At 41.4% G+C, this 23,413-nt stretch overlaps 1 protein-coding gene across 1 annotated transcript; it reads left to right on the top strand.

Moving 5' to 3' along the window:
• Window positions 1-3,264: 3,264 nt before the first annotated feature.
• Window positions 3,265-4,118, top strand: LOC307077580 (uncharacterized protein; the record flags this gene model as incomplete). Its single annotated transcript, XM_079739010.1, has 3 exons — window positions 3,265-3,513; window positions 3,775-4,011; window positions 4,110-4,118. The coding sequence occupies 3 exons, from the start codon at window positions 3,265-3,267 to the stop codon at window positions 4,116-4,118; spliced, it is 495 nt and encodes a 164-aa protein (XP_079595136.1).
• Between the last annotated feature and the right edge of the window lie 19,295 nt (window positions 4,119-23,413).

Genomic DNA, 23,413 nt, shown 5'->3' with positions numbered 1-23,413 from the left:
GCGGGAGTTAATGTTGTCGTTTCTTTCATCCCATGCGTCATCTTCCTCTACATAAACTGTGTGATGTTGTACACACTGAGAAGCAAGCCTGTGTTCCGTGAGACCTCCCGTTACCTGCTGCTCTACAACCTCCTATTGGCTGAAACCTTACAGATGGCATTGGCTCAGATGATGTTTCTACTCGCCGTTGGCATGGTGTTCATGACACGCTTAGTGTGCCTTCTAGTTATTATACCAACCATAATAACCACCGGCATATCACCGTTCAACCTGGCACTGATGTCTTTGGAGACATATGTAGCTGTATGTTTCCCTCTGAGGCACGCCAGCATCGTCACTGTCCCCACCACATATGGGGCCATAGCCGTGGTGTGGGCCATCAGCTTTGCCAACATGTTGGTCAGAGTTATCATGTTAACGGCTCTTGATGTCAGACCCTTTGGTCACTTCATGGGCATGCTCTGCACTGAGGCCAATATATTCCAGTTGAAAATATTCTCTGAGTTTGAGAGTGGTTTTGTGTGTGCTCAGTTTGTGTCGGTGGGCCTGATAATTATCCTTTCCTATGTGGGAGTGATGGTGGCGGCCAAGGCCGCCTTTATTGACAAAGTGTCAGCCAATAAGGCTTCCAAGACAGTGCTGTTGCACATGATTCAGATGGGCCTGAGTCTGTCATCTACCTTGGTAAGCACGATATTGATAGGCCTCCATGGGAAAGTAGATGTGATCACTTTCAGGCATCTTCGGTTTTCTCTGTTCGTTTGCCTCATCAACCTCCCCAGGTGTCTTAGTTGTCTGATTTACGGCTTGAGGGATAAAATGATCAGACCGGTCTTAATACGACACCTCAGATTAGGAATTAATTTTAAAATTTACAATTTTCACACTCACGATATTAATCTATAAACAATCTTTCACCTTTCATCTTTCACCTCACCTCAAGTAATTTGCTGAATTATGTTTCAGAATACAGCATCAAATGTATACAATAATACACTTATTCAATTCTCTACTAATATTTTTCGGTTTTAAAGGAGTTTAAGAAATATTAATTTTGAATAACTACATAACTATAACTATAGCTTCACTTCTCCATATTCTAGCAACCTTATTTTAGCATGTTTGCATCTGACACGTACAGCAAACACAAAGGCCTAAACTTCAGTAAAATGTATTCCCGTTTCTTAAAGATATATTTAGTCTATATTTAGTCAACAAGAATCTGTGTGAAAGTAGATTCTAAACTTTCTTGTTTAGAAACTCCTTGTATACCCAAGGCGGTACAGAATGTTTGTCAGAACAGATGAGCTTCTTTATCCTCTGCTGGGAGGTAAGGGTGTGAGTTCAGGCTATGTAACCCATTCCCCTGATAAGTCGTTTGAAAACATTAAATATTAAATTGCTCACCAATCAGTTAATAAAGGTCTTGAGTAAATATTTACAGGTTGAATATGTTTTTGTTATTGAGAGAATGGATGAAAATGTCTACCAGACAGACAACTAAATAAAAGCGTTTTCTTTAAGTAGTACAACAAAGTTTTAAAAATAAGATGGTAGGTTTGAAGTAGGAACAAGTTAAACCACCACTAATGGTATAAAAAGGACCATGATATATTAAGACACATTTACATTTTATTTATACAATGTAAAATTACAAACCAAACTTTTTATTCAATCACAGTAGGTTTGTAATTTAAAAGATTGCATTCACAAGATTTCATTGTAGCAAAAAACGTATCCATTATTTTTTTATATTGTCGTAGTAAACAAATCTATTGTTGGGTTTATTAACTATATTGCCAAGTCTGCTATATATCTTGACAACTCCTGGGAAAAAATGGTCCTAAAAGACCCTGACACCTCCATGAACCTCATCCCCAGTCCTGATCACACATAGAACGCCTAATGGCCATAATACACACAGAGATAATGCATTCCATTTGCTCACAACACAGGCGAGAGTCAAAGGAACCACAAACTGAGTTTAAAATATTGCCTTGATTTCATGAATCTTAAATGAACACACAACAAGGAAATATTAGTGTATTGTTTTCTCAGCAGGTTTAATTTCATCGGTTTTTCATATCCAGCTCCAACACGTCAAAATCCATTCAGATCTGACATTTTATATTTAATTAGAAAAGTTACTGTATAAAGCAGTGCTTCAATAAACCAGATATTATCAATGTTTTTTAGCCACCACAGCTAATCTTTCTAACAGTAGATAGGTTATACCTTATTACCATGTGTTAAACTCCAAACAGAACCTACTGACCTCAACAAAAGATCAATATCATGGCCTTTTGCCATCATTAGCCTAAAGCTAAAAGATGATTAGAATCATGTTATTACGCTTACTCTCACACTATGATTGATAGCAGTATTAACCATTTCTTTTTCACCAACAGATTTGCTGTTCATTGAAAACCTTCAAAAGATACATAGGGACTTTCTGTCAGAAAAATGTTATGTGTTGGGGTTAGACTGTAGGGTAAGACCAAAAACATTCCTCCACATACGCACAGAAATACATGAGTTAAACAATGATTTCACTCAAATTGTCTCACAACGTTGGCGATAATTCAGCACAAATATAAAGCATGTGTTTACTAATACTCGCACATGGCAATTAAAAGTAAAATATATTGATGTGATCAAAGATTTGTGAACTGACAAATTGTAACCCTGCATTGTGAGTCCCGGACCTGCTTTTGCACGTGGTGATCTCATCCTGTTAACAGAATGACGACACACTTGTTTTTTTGTGGCACTGTTCTTTCATGTGCAGGTGGAGGACGGTAGGGCGGGGTCAATCGTGAATGATGAAATGATGGATGAAGAACATGAAGGACAATATATAAAAGAGACATTCTCCACTTCAGCAGTCCTCAGAAGTTGAACACTTCTATCACCCAAACTCTAAACTCTATCATTTTGTGTAAACTTGTTTTGTTGCCTTTTCTGTATTAGTTGGATTATTACAGAACAAAATTTTTTTTTTCAATGTACTGGTATTCCTGCATTATGGGTTTCTTTAGCGTTTCTTCCTCTGAACATGATGAAAGAGGAGTTCAATAACCACTATCTGAATTTATGCTTTACACAATTACCTGAAAAGTAAGAACCCTTCCAAATATCTTGATCATGGACATTAATGTCCCTGTGTGTGCTTTTCTGTTTATGTGTCTAAACGTTATATTTGTATATATTGTGTCCCTCTGCTTTCAGATGGGAACTCTCTACATTCTGAATTCAGATAGGGCCATGCCTAACGACTTCCAACTACAGCAGAACTCTTCTTCCACCAACGGGAACACAGAGGATAAGGCGGGAGTTAATGTTGTCGTTTCTTTCATCCCATGCTTCATCTTCCTCTACATAAACTGTGTGATGCTGTACACACTGAGAAGCAAGCCTGTGTTTCGTGAGACCTCCCGTTATCTCCTGCTCTACAACCTCCTTATGGCTGAAACCTTACAGATGGCATTGGCTCAGATGATGTTTCTAATCGCTGTAGGCCTCGTGCTCATGACACGCTTAGTGTGCCTTCTAGTCCTTATACCGGTCATAATTACCACTGTCACATCGCCGTTCAGCCTGGCCGTGATGTCGTTGGAGAGATATATTGCTGTGTGTTTCCCTCTGAGGTACGCCTGCATCGTCACTGTCCCCACCACATATGGGGCCATAGCAGTGGTGTGGGCCATCAGTTATGCCAACATGTTGGTCAGAGTTATCATGTTAGCGGCCCTTGATCCCAGACCCTTTGGTCAGTTCATGGGCATTATCTGCACTAAGAGCATCCTATTCCAGTTGAAAATATTCTCTGAGTTTGAGAGTGGTTTTGTCTGTGCTGAGTTTGTGTCAGTGGGCCTGATAATTATCCTTTCCTACGTAGGAGTGATGGTGGCGGCCAAGGCCGCCTCCACTGACAAATTGTCAGCCAATAAGGCTTCAAAGACAGTCCTGTTGCACATGATTCAGCTGAGCCTGAGTCTGTCATCTACCTTGGTAAGCACGATATTGACAGGCCTCCATGGGAAAGTAGATGTGAACACTTTCAGGCATCTTCGGTTTTCTCTGTTCGTTTGCCTCATCAACCTCCCCAGGTGTCTTAGTTGTCTGATTTACGGCTTGAGGGATAAAATGATCAGACCGATCTTAATACAACACCTTACATTAGGAATTAATTGCGAGATATTCAAGTTTTACACTCAATATATAAATCAATAAGTGACCCTTCACCTGCTAACAGTAACCGTCATTATGTTACGGAACACAACATAAAATTTAGACTATAATACACTTAATACATTTTCTGCAAATTTTTCGGTTTTAAAGGTGTTAAATAAAGAAAATAATTGAAAGTAACTACTTTAACTTCACTTCTCCATATTCCAGCAACTCAAACCAAATCTCAGAATACACTAACGCATTCTTGTATGAATGCATCTGACAGGAACAGCAAGTTCATAGGCCTTTACTTCAGTAAAATGTATTCCTGTTTCTTATAGAATATTTGAGTCTATTTATATTTTTTGTGGTAGTCAAGTGCATATACTATTGCATCTAAAAAAAAAATATTCCTTAAAATTAACAAGAACCATGTGAAAGTACATTCTTAAAATGTTTGATTAGAAACTGCATCTTAAACTTTTATACCCAAGGCGGTACAAAGCTTCTTCACCCTCTGCTGGGAGATAAGGGTGAATGTTCATGCTGTGTAACCCAGTCCCCTGCTAAGTCATTTGAACACATTCAAATGTTACAATCCGTACCTATCAATAAATAAAGGTTTTGAGTAAATATTTACATGTTGAACATGTGTTTTCTTTATTGGGGGAATGGATCATAATCATAATCGCTTATCTCGTTGTTAACCCACCCGGTCTCCTCACTAGCAGTTTGTGTTTGGAGCCAGGGGTGCGTTCGGATTACGCAGTTTATTCAATCAATTCATAGTAAAGCACCGCATTTAATGTACAGTAACAGTAACGGCGTTGTAACGACGGAAACAGTAATCAGTTAGATTACCCCATTACTGAAAAAATAACTGTGTTACCTAACGCCCTTCTTTTAAACGGCGTTATTACAACACTGAGTAGGAACAAGTTATCACTAATGGAATATAAAGGACCATGATATGTTTCGAAACATTAACATTTAATTAATTACATTCAATATTAAAAGCCAAACTTTTTTTCCAATGAAAGTATGCTATGCAATTTAAAATATTGCATTCACAAGTTTTCATTGTTACAAAACACTGATACATTTATTTTTATATATTGTCGGAATGTAAAAATCGATTGATGTGTTGGTTTACTATACAACCAAGGCTGCTATGTATCTTGACCACTTCTGAGAAAAATGGTCCTAAAAGGCCCTGATTCCTCCATGAACCTCATCCCCAATTCTCAACATACATAGAACGCAGAATGGCCATAACACGCGCAGCTAATGCCTTCCATTGGTTCACAACATAGGCGAGAGTCAATTGCACCACAAGCTGAGTTCAACATATGGGATCGATGTCATGATTCTCAAATCAAGACAGGACATAAAATAGTAGTTTAATGTCAACAGTTTTATCTCATAATTTTTTCATATCCAGGTACATCACATCAAAATAAATTCAGATTGGACAAATTAAAATTGATTAGCATGCACACACAGTATAAAGCAATGCTTCCATCAAGCAGAAATTATCAATGTTTTAAGTCACAACAGCCACTCTTTCAAACAGTAGATAGGTTCTCCTTTATTACCATGCGTCAAACTCCAACTAGAACCAACTGAACTCGACAAAGAAAATGCAACTCTTGGCCTTTTCCCATCATAAGCCTACAGTGAAAAGATGATTAGAAAAATATCATGCTTGCTCTCAGACCATGCTTGATAGCAAAATTAAATATTTCTTTGTCACAAACAGATTAGCTGTTGATGGTGAACCTTTAAAAGATACATGGCTACTTATTTAAAGGAAAATTATATTGTGGGGTTGGACCAAAAACATTCATCCACATACACACATACAGGCAAACATGAGTAAAAAACAATCGTCTCAGAGCTTTGCAGTAAATGCAGAGCAAATATCAAGCACGTTTTCTTTACTAAAACTACCACATGGCAATTAAAAAAGTGATTGATATTGATTTGATCAAACATTTGTGAACTGACAACTCTTAACCCCTGCATTTTGAGTCACCTGACATCCTGTCAAGAGACCGATGACACATTTGTTTTTGTGGCACTGTTATTCCATAAGTACAGAGTTGTTGGGGGGTGGAGGTTATTAATGATGGAGGAAATATTGTATGAAGAGGTGTTCTAAATATTTCAGGACAATTTATAAAAGAGACATTCTCCTCTTCACCAAGCAGTCCTCAGGATTTTTTCCTGAAGTTCACCCAAACTCTGAGATTGTTTTGTTGTAGCCTTTCTGGTATTCTGGTATTCCAGCATTAAGGGGTTGTTTATTGGACCTTCCTCCGAACATGATGTAAGGTGAATACGTGCTCTTCAAAATTAAATTAAAAAGGAAGAATCATTCCAAATTTGTTGATCATGGATGTTATGGCCCTGTATATATTTGTCTAAACATAAACTTTGTATATAATGTCTTTCTGTTTTCAGATGGGAACTCCCTACATTCTGACTTGAGAGAAGACCATGCAGAACGAATTCCAACTGCAACAGAACTCATCTCCCTCTGACGGGAAGGAAGAGGACATGGCGGAAGTTTGGGTCGTCTTTTCTATCATACCATGCTTAATCTTCCTTTACATAAACTGTGTGATGCTATACACACTGAGAAGCAAGCCTGTGTTCCGTGAGACCTCCCGTTACCTCCTGCTCTACAACCTCCTTATGGCTGAAACCTTACAGATGGCATTGGCTCAGATGATGTCACTACTAGCCGTTGGCATGGTGTTCATGACACGCTTAATGTGCCTTCTAGTCCTTATACCGACGATAATTACCACTATCACATCGCCGTTTAGCCTGGCCGTGATGTCGTTGGAGAGATATATGGCCGTGTGTTTCCCTCTGAGGTACGCCAGCATCGTCACTGTCCCCACCACATATGGGGCCATAGCCGTGGTGTGGGCCATCAGTTATGCCAACATGTTGGTCAGAGTTATCATGTTAACGGCCCTTGATGCCAGACCCTTTGGTCAGTTCATGGGCATTATCTGCGCTAAGAACACCATATTCCAGTTGAAAATATTCTCTGAGTTTGAGAGTGGTTTTGTCTGTGCTGAGTTTGTGTCAGTGGGCCTGATAATTATCCTTTCCTACGTGGGAGTGATGGTGGCGGCCAAGGCCGCCTCCACTGACAAATTGTCAGCCAATAAGGCTTCCAAAACAGTCCTGTTGCACATGATTCAGCTGGGCCTGAGTCTGTCGTCTTCCTTGGTAAGCACGATACTGACAGGCCTCCATGGGAAAGTAGATGTGAACACTTTCAGGCATCTTCGGTTTTTTCTGTTTGTTTTCCTCATGAACCTCCCCAGGTGTCTTAGTTGTCTGATTTACGGCTTGAGGGATCAAATTATCAGGCCGATCTTAATACGACACCTCAGACTAGGAATTAAAATGCTAAATATCCAAGTTGTCCACTCAAGATATTAATCAATGAGCGACCCTTCACCTGCTAACCATGAACTTAATTATGTTACGGAACACAACATAAAATGAAGAGTATAATACACTTATTAAATTCTCTGCACATTTTTCGGTTTTAAGGTGTTAAATAAAGAAAGTCATTTAAAGTAACTACTTTAGCTTCACTTCTCCATATTCCAGAAACTCAAACCAAAACTCAGAATACACTAACCTTATTTTTGTATGAATGCATTTGACAGGAATAGCAAGTACATAGGCCTTTACTTTAGTAAAATGTGTTCCTGTTTCTTATAGAATATTTTAGTCTATTTGTATGTTTTTGATAGTCAAGTGCATATACGATTGCATCCAAACAAAATGCATTCCTTAAGGTGCTTCCTAAATTTAGATCAAAAAGAACCATGTGAAAGTACATTCTTAAAATGTTTGATTAGGAAATGCATGTCAAACTTTTATACCCAAGGCGGTACAAAGCTTCTTCACCCTCTGCTGGGAGGTTAGGGTGCATGTTCATGATGTGTAACCCAGTCCCCATCAAGTCGTTTTGAACACATTCAATGTTACAATGCTTACCTATCAGTAAATAAAGGTCTTGAGTGAATATTTACATGTTGAGCATGTGTTTTTGTTATTGAAGGAATAGATGTAAATGTCTACTAGACAGACAACAGACAACCAAATGAAATGTGTTTCCTTTAAGTATCACAAAAAGTTTTAACACAACGGCCAATGGAAGGAGATGGAGGTGTGCAGTAGGAATAAGTTAAACCATCACTAATGGTATATAAAGGAGCATGAGATGTTAAGGAACATTAACAATTAATTAATTACTTAATTAATTAATTCATTTAAAAATTAAAAGCCAAACTTTTTATTCAATCAAAGTAGACTTTGCAATTTAAAATATTGCATTTGAAGGATTTCATTCTGCCAAAACACTTGTACATTTATTTTTTTATATTGTCGGAATATAGAAATCTATTGCTGTGTTTGTTTACTATATTAACAAGGCTGCAATGTATCTTGACCACTTCTGGGAAAAATGGTCCTAAATGTCCCTGATACCTCCATGAACCTCATCCCAAGTCCTGATCATACATAGAACGCTGAATGGCCATAACAAACACAGCTAATGAATTCCATTTGTTCACAACATAGACGAGAGTCAAAGGCATCACAAACTGAGTTTAAAATATGGAATCGATGTCATGATTCTCAAATGAACACAAGACAATGAAATATTAGTTTACCGTCAACAATTTTATCTCATAATTTGTTCATGTCCAGCTCCTACACATTAAAGTAAATTCAGATTGGACCTTTTAAAATTGATTTGCATGCACACAGTATAAAGCAATTCTTCCATTAACCAGAAATTATCAATGTATTAAGTCACCACAGCTAATCGTTCAAACAGAAGATAGGTTCTCCTTTATGCGTCAAACTCCAAATAGAACCAACTGAACTCGACAAAAGAAGATGCAAATCTTGGCCTTTACCATCCTAAGCCTACAGTGGAAAGATGATTACAATAATAATATGCTTGCTCTCAGAAAATGCTTGATAGCAGAATTAAACATTTCTTTGTCACAAACAGATTAGCTGTTGATGGCGAACCTTTAAAAGATACATGGTTACTTATTTAAGGAAAGATTGTATTGTGGAGTTAGACAAAAAACATTCATCCACATACACACATACAGGCATGAGTAAAAAAATCGTGTCAGAGCTTTACAGTAAATGCAGAGCAAATATCAAGAAAGTCTTTTTACTAAAAATACCACATGGCAATTAGAAAAGTGATTGATATTGATTTGATCAAAGATTTGTGAACTGACAACTTTTAACCCCTGCATTTTGAGTCACATGCCATCCTGTCAAGAGACCGATGACACATTTGTTTTTGTGGCACTGTTATTTCAAGTACAGAGTTGTTGGGGGGTGGGGGTCATTAATAATAGATGAAATATTGTATGAAGAGGTGTTCTAAATATTTCAGGACAAATCATAAAAGAGACATTCTCCTCTTCACTCAGCAGTCCTCAGCAGTTTAAACTGAAGTTCACCAAAACTCTGAGATTGATTTGTTGTAGCCTTTTTGGTATTCTGGTATTTCTGCATTATGGGTTTGTTTAGTAGACCTTCCTCCGAACATGATGTGAGGTGAATAAGTGCTTTTCACAGTTAATTTAAAAGGAAGAATCATTCCAAATATATTGATCATGGATGTTATGTCCCTGTGTATGTTTGTCTGAACATAATCTTTGTATATAATGTCATTCTGCCTTCAGATGGGAACTCCCTACATTCTGACTTGAGAGAAAACCATGCAGAACAAATTCAGACTGCAACAGAACTCATCTCCCTCTGACGGGAAGGAGGAGGACATGGCGGGAGTGCGGGTTGTCTTTTCTATCATACCATGCTTAATCTTCCTCTACATAAACTGTGTGATGCTGTACACACTGAGAAGCAAGCCTGTGTTCCGTGAGACCTCCCGTTACCTGCTGCTCTACAACCTCCTATTGGCTGAAACCTTACAGATGGCATTGGCTCAGATGATGTTTCTACTCGCTGTAGGCCTCGTGTTCATGACACGCTTAGTGTGCCTTCTAGTCCTTATACCGGCCATGATTACCACTGTCACATCACCATTCAGCCTGGCCGTGATGTCGTTGGAGAGATATATGGCCGTGTGTTTCCCTCTGAGGTACGCCTGCATCGTCACTGTCCCCTCCACATATGGGGCCATAGCCGTGGTGTGGGCCATCAGTTATGCCAACATGTTGATCAGAGTTATCATGTTAATGACTCTTGATTCCAGACCCTTTGGTCAGTTCATGGGCTTTATCTGCGCTAAGAGCACCCTATTCCAGTTGAAAATATTCTCTGAGTTTGAGAGTGGTTTTGTCTGTGCTGAGTTTGTGTCGGTGGGCCTGATAATTATCCTTTCCTACGTAGGAGTGATGGTGGCGGCCAAGGCCGCCTCCACTGACAAATTGTCAGCCAATAAGGCTTCAAAGACAGTCCTTTTGCACATGATTCAGCTGAGCCTGAGTCTGTCATCTACCTTGGTAAGCACGATATTGACAGGCCTCCATGGGAAAGTAGATGTGATCACTTTAAGGCATCTTCGGTTTTCTCTGTTCGTTTGCCTCATCAACCTCCCCAGGTGTCTTAGTTGTCTGATTTACGGCTTGAGGGATCAAATTATCAGACCGATCTTAATACGACACCTCAGATTTGGAATTAATTGCGAAATATTCAAGTTTTACACTCAATATATAAATCAATAAGCGACCCTTCACATGCTAACAGTAACCTTCATTATGTTATGGAACACAACATAAAATGTAGACTATAATACACTTCTGCAATTCTATTCTTCAAATTTCTTGGTTTTAAAGGTGTTAAACAAAGAAAATAATTTAAAGTAACTACTTTAACTTCACTTCTCCATATTCCATTAACATTATTCTCGTATGAATGCATCTGACAGGAACAGCAAGTACGTAGGCCTTTACTTCAGTAAAATGTATTCCTGTTTCTTATAGAATATTTTAGTCTATTTATATTTTTTGTGGTAGTCATGTGCATATACTATTGCATCCAAACAAAATATATTCCTAAAAATCAACAAGAACCATGGGAAAGACATTCTTAAAATGTTTGATTAGAAACTGCATCTCAAACTGTTATACCCAAGGCGGTACAGAGCTTCTTCACCCTCTGCTGGGAGATAAGGGTGCATGTTCATGCTGTGTAACCCAGTCCCCTGCTAAGTCGTTTGAACACATTCAATACTACAATGCTTACCTATCAATAAATAAAGGTCTTGAGTAAATATTTACATGTTGAACATGTGTTTTTTTTATTGAGGGAATGGATGTAAATGTCTACTAGACAGACAACAGACAACCAAATCAAATGTGTTGTTTAAGTTAATGTTTAGAAACATTAACATTTAATTAATTACATTCAAAAATAAATGCCAAACTTTTTATACAATCAAAGTAGGCTTTGCAATTTAAAATATTGCATTCACAGGATTTCATTTTACCAAAACACTTGTACATTTATTTTTTTATATTGTCGGAATATAGAAATCTATTGTTGTGTTTGTTTACTATATTACCAAGGCTGCTATGTAGCTTGACCACTTCAGGGAAAAATGGTCCTAAATGTCTGTGATATCTCCATGAACCTCATCCCCATTCCTGATCATACATAGAACCTTGAATGGCCATAACACACACAGCTAATGAATTCCATTTGTTCAGAACATAGGCGAGTCAATGGCACCACAAACTGAGTTCAAAATATGGGATTGATGGCATGAATCTCAAATTAAGACGAGACATGAAATAGTACTTTAATGTCAAAAGCTTTATCTCGTAATTTTTTCATTTCCAGCTCTGTCACATCAAAATAAATTCAGATTGGACCTTTTCAAATGTATTAGCATGCACACAGTATAAAGCAATGCTTCCATTAAGCAGAAATTATCAATGTATTAAGTCACCACAGCTAATCTTTCAAACAGTAGATAGGTTCTTCTTTATTAGCATGTGTCAAACTCCAAATAGAACCAACTGAACTGGACAAAAGAAGATACAAATCTTTGCCTTTTCCCATCATATGCCTACGGTGGAAAGATTATTAATTTATTACAATAATGTTATTATGTTTCCTCTCAGACCATGCTTGATAGCAGAATTATGTTTTTCTTTGTCACAAACAGATTAGCCGTTGTTGGAGAACCTTGGAGAACATGGTTACTTATTTAAAGGAACATTTTATTCGTGTTGGGATTAGACTAAAAACATTTATCCTCATACAAACATATAGGCATACATGATAAATAAATATACATCAAATCGTCCCAGTAGTAAATGCATAGCAAATACCAAGCACGTTTATACAAAAACTACCACATGGCAATTAAAAAGTGAATGATATTGATTTGATCAAAGATTTGTGAACTGACAACTTTTAACCACTGCATTTTGAGTCACCTGCCATCCTGTCAAGAGGCCGATGACAAGTTTGTTTTTGTTGCACTGCTATTTCATAAGCAGGGAGATGCTGGTGGGTTGGGGGTCATTAATGATGTATAAAGAGGTGTTCTGAGTATTTCAGTACAATTTATAAAAGAGACATTCTCCTCTTCACTCAGGAGTCCTCTGGAGTTTAACCAGAAGTTCACTCAAACTCTGAGATTGTTTTGTTGTAGCCTTTTTGGTATTCTGGTATTTCTGCATTATGGGTTTGTTTAGTTGACGTTCCTCCGAACATGATGTAAGGTGAATAAGTGCTTTTCACGATTGCATAAAAAAAAAGAATCATTTCAAATATATTGATCATGGATGTTATGTCCTTTTATGTTTGTCTAAACATAATCTTTGTATATAATATCATTCTGCTTTCAGATGGGAACTCCCTACATTCTTACTTGAGAGAAGGCTATGCAGAACCAATTCCAACTGCAACAGAACTCTTCTCCCTCTGAAGGGAACGGAGAGGACATGGAGGGATATCGGGTTGTCTTCTCTATCATACCATGCTTAATCTTCCTCTACATGAACTGTGTGATGCTGTACACACTGAGAAGCAAGTCTGTTTTCCGTGAGACCTCCCGTTATCTCCTGCTTTACAACCTCCTATTGGCTGAAACCTTACAGATGGTATTAAGTCAGCTGATGCTTCTCCTGGTAAATGGCCATGTGTTCATGACACGCTTAGTGTGCCTTGTAGTCCTTATACCGACCATAATTACCACTGTCACATCGCCTTTCAGCCTTGCCGTGATGTCGTTGGAGAGATATGTGGCCGTGTGTTTCCCTCTGAGGCACGCCAGCATTGTCACGGTCCCCACCACATATGGGGCCATAGCCATGGTGTGGGTCATCAGCATTGCCAACATGTTGATCAGAGTTATCATGTTAACGGCTCTTGATGCCAGACCCTTTGGTCAATTCATGCTCTGCACTAAGAGCAACATATTCCAGTTGAAAATATTTTCTGAGTTTGAGAGCGGTTTTGTATGTGCTGAGTTTGTGTCGGTGGGCCTTATTATTATCCTTTCCTATGTGGGAGTGATGGTGGCGGCCAAGGCCGCCTTCATTGACAAAGTGTCAGCAAATAAGGCTTCCAAGACTGTCCTGTTGCACATGATTCAGCTGAGCCTGAGTCTGTCATCTACCTTGGTAAGCACGATAATGACAGGCCTCAGTGGGAAACTAGATATGATCACTTTCAAGATCATTTGGTTTGTTCTGTTCGTTTGCCTCATCAACCTCCCCAGGTGTCTTAGTTGTCTGATTTATGGCTTTAGGGATCAAATTATCAGACCGATCCTGATACAACACCTCTTATTAAGAATAAAATGGCCCAATAAGCTAGTTTCACACTTGTCATAACATTTTTAGGATTGTTTCTGGAAGTTAACTGATTTTAAACAATGTAGGGTAAGATAATTAAGAAACCGTAAGTCAAAAAGACGAATAAAATAAAGGTGTAAATGCAATATCCTAACTGAAGGCAGAATATGAGACAATAGGTCGCTGTTCACAATGTCTTCAATGCCTACCCACTACCAAAATCCACGTAATTCTGTCAAGCAGAAAGTGTACCCACAAACATAAACAACTGCTTTTCAACTATAAAACAAGTTAGATGTATAATTGCATTAATTGTCTGCCTATTTCATTTAATTGTATATGATTTCATAATAATAAAATGCCATTTAAAGCTTTGTTGATGGTAAGAATTACCAAGCCTTTTGACTGTAGGGCAATACATGTAATGTTAGAGACAGTATGCATTAGGCACTAGCTGATGGGTCCCCCCTCTTGATAAATGTAATAAATATTTAATTGAAATAAACCAATCATCCACTAAATAAAACATTGGATATGATTTTTTGCACACCAAAGGAGCCATAAGCCATACTGCTTATTCAAATCAAAGTAAGGATTGTCTCATCGTGTATCAACAAATGTTGCTTATGTTTATCATGCCAAGTATTTTTTGCCTTTGTTGATTATCTGCTGCTGCTAGGGCCAAAGTATCTAACACTGTACTTTAAATACATAATAGGCGAGTTAACTGGGCTGTAGGCTTTTCTTTTACTCTTCAATTCATTTTTTAACTGCCTACCACAACCACAGTATCCATTGTTTCTTCATATTGATAACACTAGCATTAATAGCTGACCATTTTTTGACTATAATTAAGACTATCCAGACCGTCATTAAAACTAACACAACCACACTGTGCTTTTGTATGGTAAAGTATCTTTGCAGTGAGTTTGAGATGAATGTGTCCATAGAGGGATATAGAGGGAATGAGATAGAACCAATGAGCCCTCGAGTGGTACAATACAGAATCACAATCAGAGCACAAATTTCCTACACTAAACTTAAACCTGTGGTATTGGAGTTGTTGGAGATGTTAAAAAATAATTAACATTATTGTTATATAAATGAGGAACAATATAGGGCTTGACATTAAGCATTTTCCGATGCTTAAGTCAATTAACTTTTCACTTATACAGGTAAAAGAGTTCTTGCAAATGACAATTGTACAACTAGCATTTAATATGAGTTTATGGAAAGGCAACACATTTTACATTTTAAGACCTTAAACAGGTGGTCATGTTCAGAATCAGAGATTCAGAATTATATCCATCTAGACAATAATTAGAACTGTTGATGTTTCGATTTGGTATTTGGTTGGATTTAGCATGCCTGTCACAACTTCAACTAAACTAACATCTGTTGAATACACAGTAATGTGACCGAGAATATTACCATTACCAATTCAGCCAAATCTGGGCTAAGATTTGCACGTCAGAGAGGGAGACAATCACAGTTCTCTAGCTGTGCTTCAGCAGGTTGTGTTCTTGACTCCAAAGGGTCGTCCCTTTCTGAAGATGACCTGAATGTAACATTCAAATTCTGACAATTTTATTAATGCAGATTTCAGTAACACTTTCAATGCAGAAACAAGATACAATTTCCCCCCATTTAACATTAACTGTTGTAGCTGTAATACGTCTATTATAGGGTTCAGTTTTAACATTTGCACACTTTAAAGCAATTTAAAAAATAAATTGCTCTCATGACCCTATGTTTTGTAAGACAATCTATATTTAACCTCCAATTCACTAACATCACTTGACTAATTAAAGTCAATTAAATAATGATAAATATAAATCGTAATAACCTCAACGCTGATTTAATCAGTTTTTTATTTGGTGAAATTGTCACGACTCAGAGCGGGAATCAAATGCAGATCAAAAAGGATTTATTCCCAAACAGTCCAGCAGGCAAATCAGATTCCAGGTATAGGCAGGGTTCGTAAACAGGCAGGCAGACAGATACGGACGGACAGGTACGGGCAAGAGATCCAAAACCGATAGGCAGAAGACTTGGTCCAAAACAGGCAGGGTTCAAAACCGGGAAGAACAGTAAACTATAGCTTCTCTTTAAAGAGCTTCACGCTAGTCTCACTCACGTGGCAGTCAGGTAGCAAACAGTACATACCGTGACGATCTGACAAAGTGAACAGAAAGGGCAGTGTTTAAATACTCCAATCAATACCCAATGAGAGACAGGTGAACAGAGAAAATGGAGGGAAACAAACAAAGGCAGGAAGTTGCCCAAATAAGGACATGGGTGTTACTCCGGGCACATGACCTGGCTACAAACATAGACAAAGTCCAGAATTATCACACTCCAACAGGTAGGGGGAGACAAAAACAACAGTCCATACGAGAATCCTGACAGTACCCCCTCCTCTACCAACGCCTCCTGGCGTTGACCGTGGAAGGAGCAGGGTGCTGACGGTGAAAGTCTTTGATGAGTGAGGGGTCAACAATGTTCCGGGCAGGAACCCAGCTCCTCTCTTCGGGGCCGTAGCCCTCCCAGTCCACCAGGTACTGGTGGCCCCGACCCCGGCGGCGGACGTCGAGCAGGCGGCCAACAGTGTAAACCCAGATGCCTACCCCGGAAGGGCTTGACACGGGACACATGGAAGGTGGGGTGGATGCGGCGGAGGGCAGGAGGGAGGTTCAAGCGAACCGCAGAGGGATTGACCACCTTGGAGATGGTGTAGGGGCCGATGAAGCGTGGGTTCAATTTTGGGGAAGTCACCTTCAGAGGAAGGTCACGTGTGGAAAGCCACACCCGCTGCCCCTGGGTGTAGTGGGGAGCCCTGCTGCGTCGACGGTCTGCCTGACTCTTTGTTCTGGTCTGTGTGCGAAGAATGGCGGCCCGTGTCCGCCTCACGTTCTGCGACAGCGTCTGATGAATGTCTGTGAGGGTTGGGGTTCCATGAGGGAACCCCAACCTCCTCCTCCTGGGCCGGGAACAATGGAGGCTGGTAGCCGAGGCAGCACTGGAACGGTGACAGACCAGTTGAAGCAGATGGCAAGGAGTTCATGGAGTACTCCACCCATGGCAGCTGAAGGCTCCAGGCTGTAGGGTCCTGTGACGTCTGGCACCGCAATGCTGTCTCCATCTGCTGGTTGGCTCGCTCCGTCTGGCCATTTGACTGGGGATGAAAACCTGAGGACAGACTGACTATAGCACCGAGAAGGTTGCAAAAAGCACGCCAAAAATTAGAGGTGAACTGGGGACCTCTGTCTGAGACCACATCCACTGGAAGCCCATGTAGCCTGATGACATGCTGCACAAGTAAGTCCGCTGTCTCTTTGGCAGAGGGTAACTTGGGTAAGGGGACCAAGTGCACGGATTTGGAAAAGCGGTCAACAATAGTGAGGATTGTTGTGTTACCGTGAGAAGGTGGCAAACCAGTGACAAAGTCCAGGGCAATGTGGGAACAGGGTCTCCTAGGTACTGTAGGGGTTGCAGTAAGCTGGCAGGTGGTTGGAGTGATGGTTTATTCCGGGCACATACAGAACAGGCCTCCGCAAACTCACGCACACTCCCCTCCATAGCAGGCCACCAGAAGCGTTGCTTGATTAATGCAGTGGTGCGTCTGACACCCGGGTGGCAGGCCAGCTTGGATGAGTGACCCCATTGCAGGACCTGGGGGCGGACGGATTGTGGTACAAAAAGACGGTTAGGAGGGCAAGCCCTGGGGCCGGACTCAGAGACCAACGAGATTGTCTGGGGTTTAAACGTTTAGCCGAACGGAGATACTCCAGATTCTTATGATCCGTCCAAACTAAAAATGGCTCCTTAGCTCCCTCCAGCCAGTGACCCTCTGGGGCCAATTTTACTGCCAATAGCTCTCTGTCCCCAATGTCGTACTTGCGTTCAGTGGGAGTGAGTTTGTGGGAGTAGAATGCACAGGGGTGGATCTTCTGATCTGCCCCAGACTTCTGAGAGAGAATAGCACCCACCCCAACATCTGAGGCATCCACCTCAACGATAAATTGATGGTCAGGGTCAGGTTGGCTCAAGATCGGGGCCAATTTGAAACGACTCTTCAGGTCGTTGAACACTGCTTCGGCAGCTGGTGTCCAAGAGAATTTCACCCTGGGGGAGGTTAGAGCGGTTAGGGGAGCAGCCACTGATCCATAGTTGCGGATGAATCTCCGGTAGAAGTTAGCAAATCCCAGGAATCTTTGTAGCTCCCGCCTAGACGTTGGACGCTACACCAGTCGGTGACTGCTTTTACCTTCGGACCATCCATCTGGACCCCTCCTGCTGTGATGACATACCCCAGGAAGGAATCAGTCTCTTTGTGAAATTCACATTTCTCCACTTTAACGAACAGTTGGGTCTCCAAAAGGCGCTGCAGGACACTACGAACGTGCTGGGAGTGCTGGGAAACCGACGAAGAAAAAATTAAAATGACATCTAGGTAAACAAAAACAAACTTGTTAAGCATATCCATCAGGACATCATTAAATCAGACCCTGGAACACAGCTGGGCAGTTGGTGAGACCAAAAGGCATGACTAAATACTCATAGTGACCCGAAGGAGTATTAAATGCAGTCTTCCATTCATCCCCCCTCCTTTACTCGGACCAGATGGTAAGCACTGCAGAGATCCAACTTGCTGAAAATCTTGGCCCCCTGCAACAGCTCAAAAGCTGAGGACATCAAAGGCAGAGGGTAGCGGTTCTTCCCTGTGATGTTGTTTAGACCCCTATAGTCTATAAAAGGACGCAGGGCGCTGTCCTTCTTCCCTACGAAGAAAAACCCGGCACCAGCAGGTGAGGAAGAGGGGCGGATGATACCGGCAGCTAGTGATTCACCAATGTATTTGTTCATAGCTGCGGTTTCGGGGGGAGACAAGAAATAGAGGCGGCCCCTATGAGGTGACGTACCAGGTAGAAGATCGATGGCCAGGTCATAGGGTCGGCGTGATGGCAGGGAGGTTGCACGGGCTTTACTGAACACGGCCTTGAGATCCAGGTACTCAGGTGGTACATCAGACAGATCCATGGAATCATCTGTGGATTGTGAGATTGCGGGCAGGGGAGTAAGAGCATTCTTAAGGCAGTTATTCAGACAGAATGGGCTCCAGCCTAGGATGGTGTTATTAGCCCAATCAATATGTGGATTGTGCTTTACCAGCCAGGGCCGGCCGAGGACGATGGGAGCAGTCGGTGAGTCTAACATATGGAACACTAGGTTCTCTTGATGGTTGCCAGAAATGAGTAGACTCACCGGGGGTGTGACATGGGTTATCTGGGAGAACCTTTCTCCGGTTAGTGCTCTTGCCTCCAGGGGTGTCTTCAGCTGGGCTGGGACGAGGTGTAGCTCAGAGGCCAGAGAGGTGTCCATGAAATTGCCATCAGCTCCCGAGTCAATAAGTGCGGACACGAGGTGGGAATGAGCTCCTGTAATGAGCGTGGCAGGGACAAGGGTACGGACGGTAGAAGAGGGATGAAGAGGAGTGACGCTCACCAGTAATCCCCCTTCTACGGGTGAGCGTTGACTTTTGCTGGGCATTGGGCGGAGTAGTGGCCCGGTTTACCACAATACATGCACGAATCGGTGTCCCTTCTTCTGTCTCTCGGCTGGGGACAGATGGATACGGTCCACTTGCATGGGCTCTGGTACGCTGGGGTCAGCTGGCACTGGCAGAGATGGGAGAGGGACCCCCCAGGAGGATGACCTCAGAGGAGGACGGAACTCTCGCTCCCCGGTGCGCTGCTTCAGGCGTTTGTCCACTCGGTTGGCAAGCTCAACGAGGTCGTCAAAGGTGGAAGGTAGTTCACGGGTGGCGATCTCATCCTTGATGGCCTCAGAGAGTCCATATAGGAAGGCATCATACTGTGCATCTGGATTCCAGCCACTGGTGGTGGCGAGGGTGCGGAAGTCTATAGCATAGTCGGAAGCAGAGCTCTTGCCTTGACGGATCTGCAACATCACTCTGGCAGCCTCTCTCCCATGCACCGAGCGATCAAAGACCTTCTTCATCTCACCTATGAATGCCTGATAGCTGAGGCAGACTGGGGAGTCCCAAACCGCAGTTCCCCACTCTCTTGCACGGCCAGTCAAGAGGGTTATGACATATGCAACCCGGGACTGATCCGACGGAAAGGTGGCGGTTTGCAGCTGGAACACCAGCGAACATTGCGAAAGGAACGATCTGCATGTTCCTGGTTCCCCGGCATAAAGTGCAGGAGCTGGCAGTCGGGGTTCTCGGAGCGAGTTACCAGATGGACCGGGTGGGTCGGGCGGTGTTGGCAGTGTTGGTGTTGGCATGTCGACCGAGAAGCGCTCCTTGCCTCTCCAGCACAGTCTTCATCTGAATCAGAACTGCTGATTCCATCTTGGTCAGATCGTACTGTCACGACTCAGAGCGGGAATCAATTGCAGATCAAAAAGGATTTATTCCCAAACAGTCCAGCAGGCAAATCAGATTCCAGGTACAGGCAGGCAGGCAGGCAGACAGATACGGACGGACAGGTACGGGCAAGAGATCCAAAACCGATAGGCAGAAGACTTGGTCCAAAACAGGCAGGGTTCAAAACCGGGAAGAACAGTAAACTATAGCTTCCCTTTAAAGAGCTTCACGCTAGTCTCACTCACGTGGCAGTCAGGTAGCAAACAGTACATACCGTGACGATCTGACAAAGTGAACAGAAAGGGCAGTGTTTAAATACTCCACCAATCAATACCCAATGAGAGACAGGTGAACAGAGAAAATGGAGGGAAACAAACAAAGGCAGGAAGCTGCCCAAATAAGGACATGGGTGTTACTCCGGGCACATGACCAACACATGGCTACAAACATAGACAAATTCCAGAATTATCACACTCCAACAGGTAGGGGGAGACAAAAACAACAGTCCATACGAGAATCCTGACAGAAATGGTCTACGCTAAAAGTGGATATCAAGCCAAATATGCAAAGCCTGTGAAATATTTATAGCCTTATTTCTCAACTTAATAAGCGTTGTTTTGGTTCATAGTCCATCCCATCCTAATGCTAATGGTTCTCATGCTCTAATGCTTACGTTAGGGAACAAGCTACTTACTTTTCAGCCAAGTTGGGGTGCAGAACCTTAGCACCTCCTCTTCATTTTAATGCGCCCAGTCCAATTCATTCTTCAAGTCGCTGATGAACTTTCTCTCCCCATAGACTTGTATATTGTGAACTTTTTTTTTACGATTTTCGCATTTCGAAGCATTTCACATTTCGAAACTCGGTTAAGTAATGTTATTTCAACTCTCAGGTAACCTATGTGGTTCAGTACATGCAGAACAAGTGGATTGACTGATTGGTCGAGAGGAGCAGCAGCGGAGTTATTATAGATCACCAGCAACAGCTATTAAGACGTTCTGCATATATAAGATTTGGTTTCAAAACAATATTCAGATTGTATTAATTTAACTAAATAGACAGGTAATAATAGGCATTATATAAAGTAAAACCCCACTGTGATTTTTTTGATTCATGATTTTTGGGAGCAGACCAAATAGACCTTAAACAAATCAGAGAGAAATGTTGACATTTCAGCTGCAGACAACTTGGTTTGTCTGCATCATGCAAGGTCAGCGGTTGTGATTGGCCGGACACGGCCGGTGTCCTGGAAATCTGTCTGGATGGGAGGAGGGCTGAACCCATATGCCGGACCAGATAGTACTTGTGCTTGCATATTTTTTGGGTTCCAAGGTTATTCATCTTAATCCAAATGGTCAAGAATTGTTCCCCCCCCCCCCAAAAAAACAATCAACTTATAAATCTGCTGCTAGATTGCTGTCAGAGACTATGACATTATTTTGGAAGTAAGAGTTGGGGGTTGTCAGTTTGGTGTCCAACCTCACCGCTTGATGCCACTAAATCTTACAGACTGGTCTTCAAGTCAAGCCACTGAACAAATAAGACAGTGATGTACTGATTTCCAGCCATTTTTACTCACCTGCTTCAGTCGGGGTGGTTCATTGGGTGGGGTGACTGAGGTGCTGCTTTAAGTGAATCTGTTGTCCATGGTAGGCTATCTGGGACAAAATATTTTGTGTGAATGGCTTGGTAAAAGTTAGCTTATGTTGATTACATTTCGGTTATAAGAGAAAACATTCACAGAAAGGTCTATCTGAAGATACGAAGTAAGATAGGCTAGCAAGCAAACAGACGCTAACATGTACATTTTGCACCACTCGGGAGTATATACCAACCTTGTTCTTTGAAATAAAAAATATATAGGTAAATGTGCTGACGTGTGTCGCCCCCTGTTGTCTTTTATTGCTTTTTGCTGCCTCTTTCTCCTCTTATAGAAACCCGACTTGGACATTATGAAGCACTTTTTTAACTGCGACGGAGCCTCACAAACAGACACACGCTGATCAAATTCCCAGCCTTCCACACCATCTCGAGGGCTCATCCATAAACCCAACCACCAGTTTACCGTGTTGTCAGGTTGGGCGGTTACCCGCCCAATTGGGCTACTTTTAGGCTAAAATAATTTGCATTGGATGTGAACACCCAATTTTGGCCGTTTTTTAAAAAGAATTATGGAATTATTTTAACTATTTTTTACAAACATCAAGGTTAGTATTAAGGGGAGGGAGATGGGCACCTGTCCAATAGACCGCTGAAGAATATGCCTGCCTCCGAGGCTCCTGGTTCCATCGGTCAAATTTCGTAAACTCGCAAGTCCGCCCCTTCGGATTTACGAGCGTGTGTGGGGGAACCTGGGGTCCCAGTCTTTATATGCCCTGGATTATACATATGTTGTTTGTGGATTTAAATGATAATTTTTCATGTCAAGAGTTTGACCGTTTATTGTGCAATTGTTCAGTTAAATGCTGTAGAGGAAACACGATGAGAAAGACTGCGCGTCTCGTATGGGTTTTGGAGTGTCGGTGCCGTTGAAGTAGCATTTATAATCGTTTACTACTTTAACGGCACCGACAATCCAAAACCCTAGTGGAATCTAGATGGAATAAGTCTGTAGTTCAAAACGTGAGCAGATTTACTTCTTCGCCACCTACAGAGTTTGTTATGTAGGCCTACGATCATTCAAAAACCCCATGTTATTTCCCATAGACATTTGACCGATGGAACCAGGAGCCTCGGAAGCGATAACACATATGTTGTTTGTGGATTTAAATGATAATTTTTCATGCAAAGAAAACTAAACATTTTCGCGAAGAAGTTTGACAACGTTGATAATGATAAGGTTTTGTGTGAGACCGCTTTGTGAACTACAGCTCTCGACGCGAATGATATACATCCCACCCTTCACCACCCGCACTTGGATCTCCGGTACAGACATGGCAATCTCTCTTCTCTACTTCACCGCTTTTTCTAAGGGGAGGATAAAAGCATCGAAAGAGGTGAAAAACATTATACG

Source organism: Pollachius pollachius, assembly GCF_949987615.1.
Source record: "Pollachius pollachius genome assembly, chromosome: 6".
NCBI classification, from domain to species: Eukaryota; Metazoa; Chordata; class Actinopteri; order Gadiformes; family Gadidae; genus Pollachius; species Pollachius pollachius.
The sequence above is the reverse complement of the archived record's forward strand: the minus strand, read 5'-3'. Positions and strand labels throughout refer to the sequence as shown.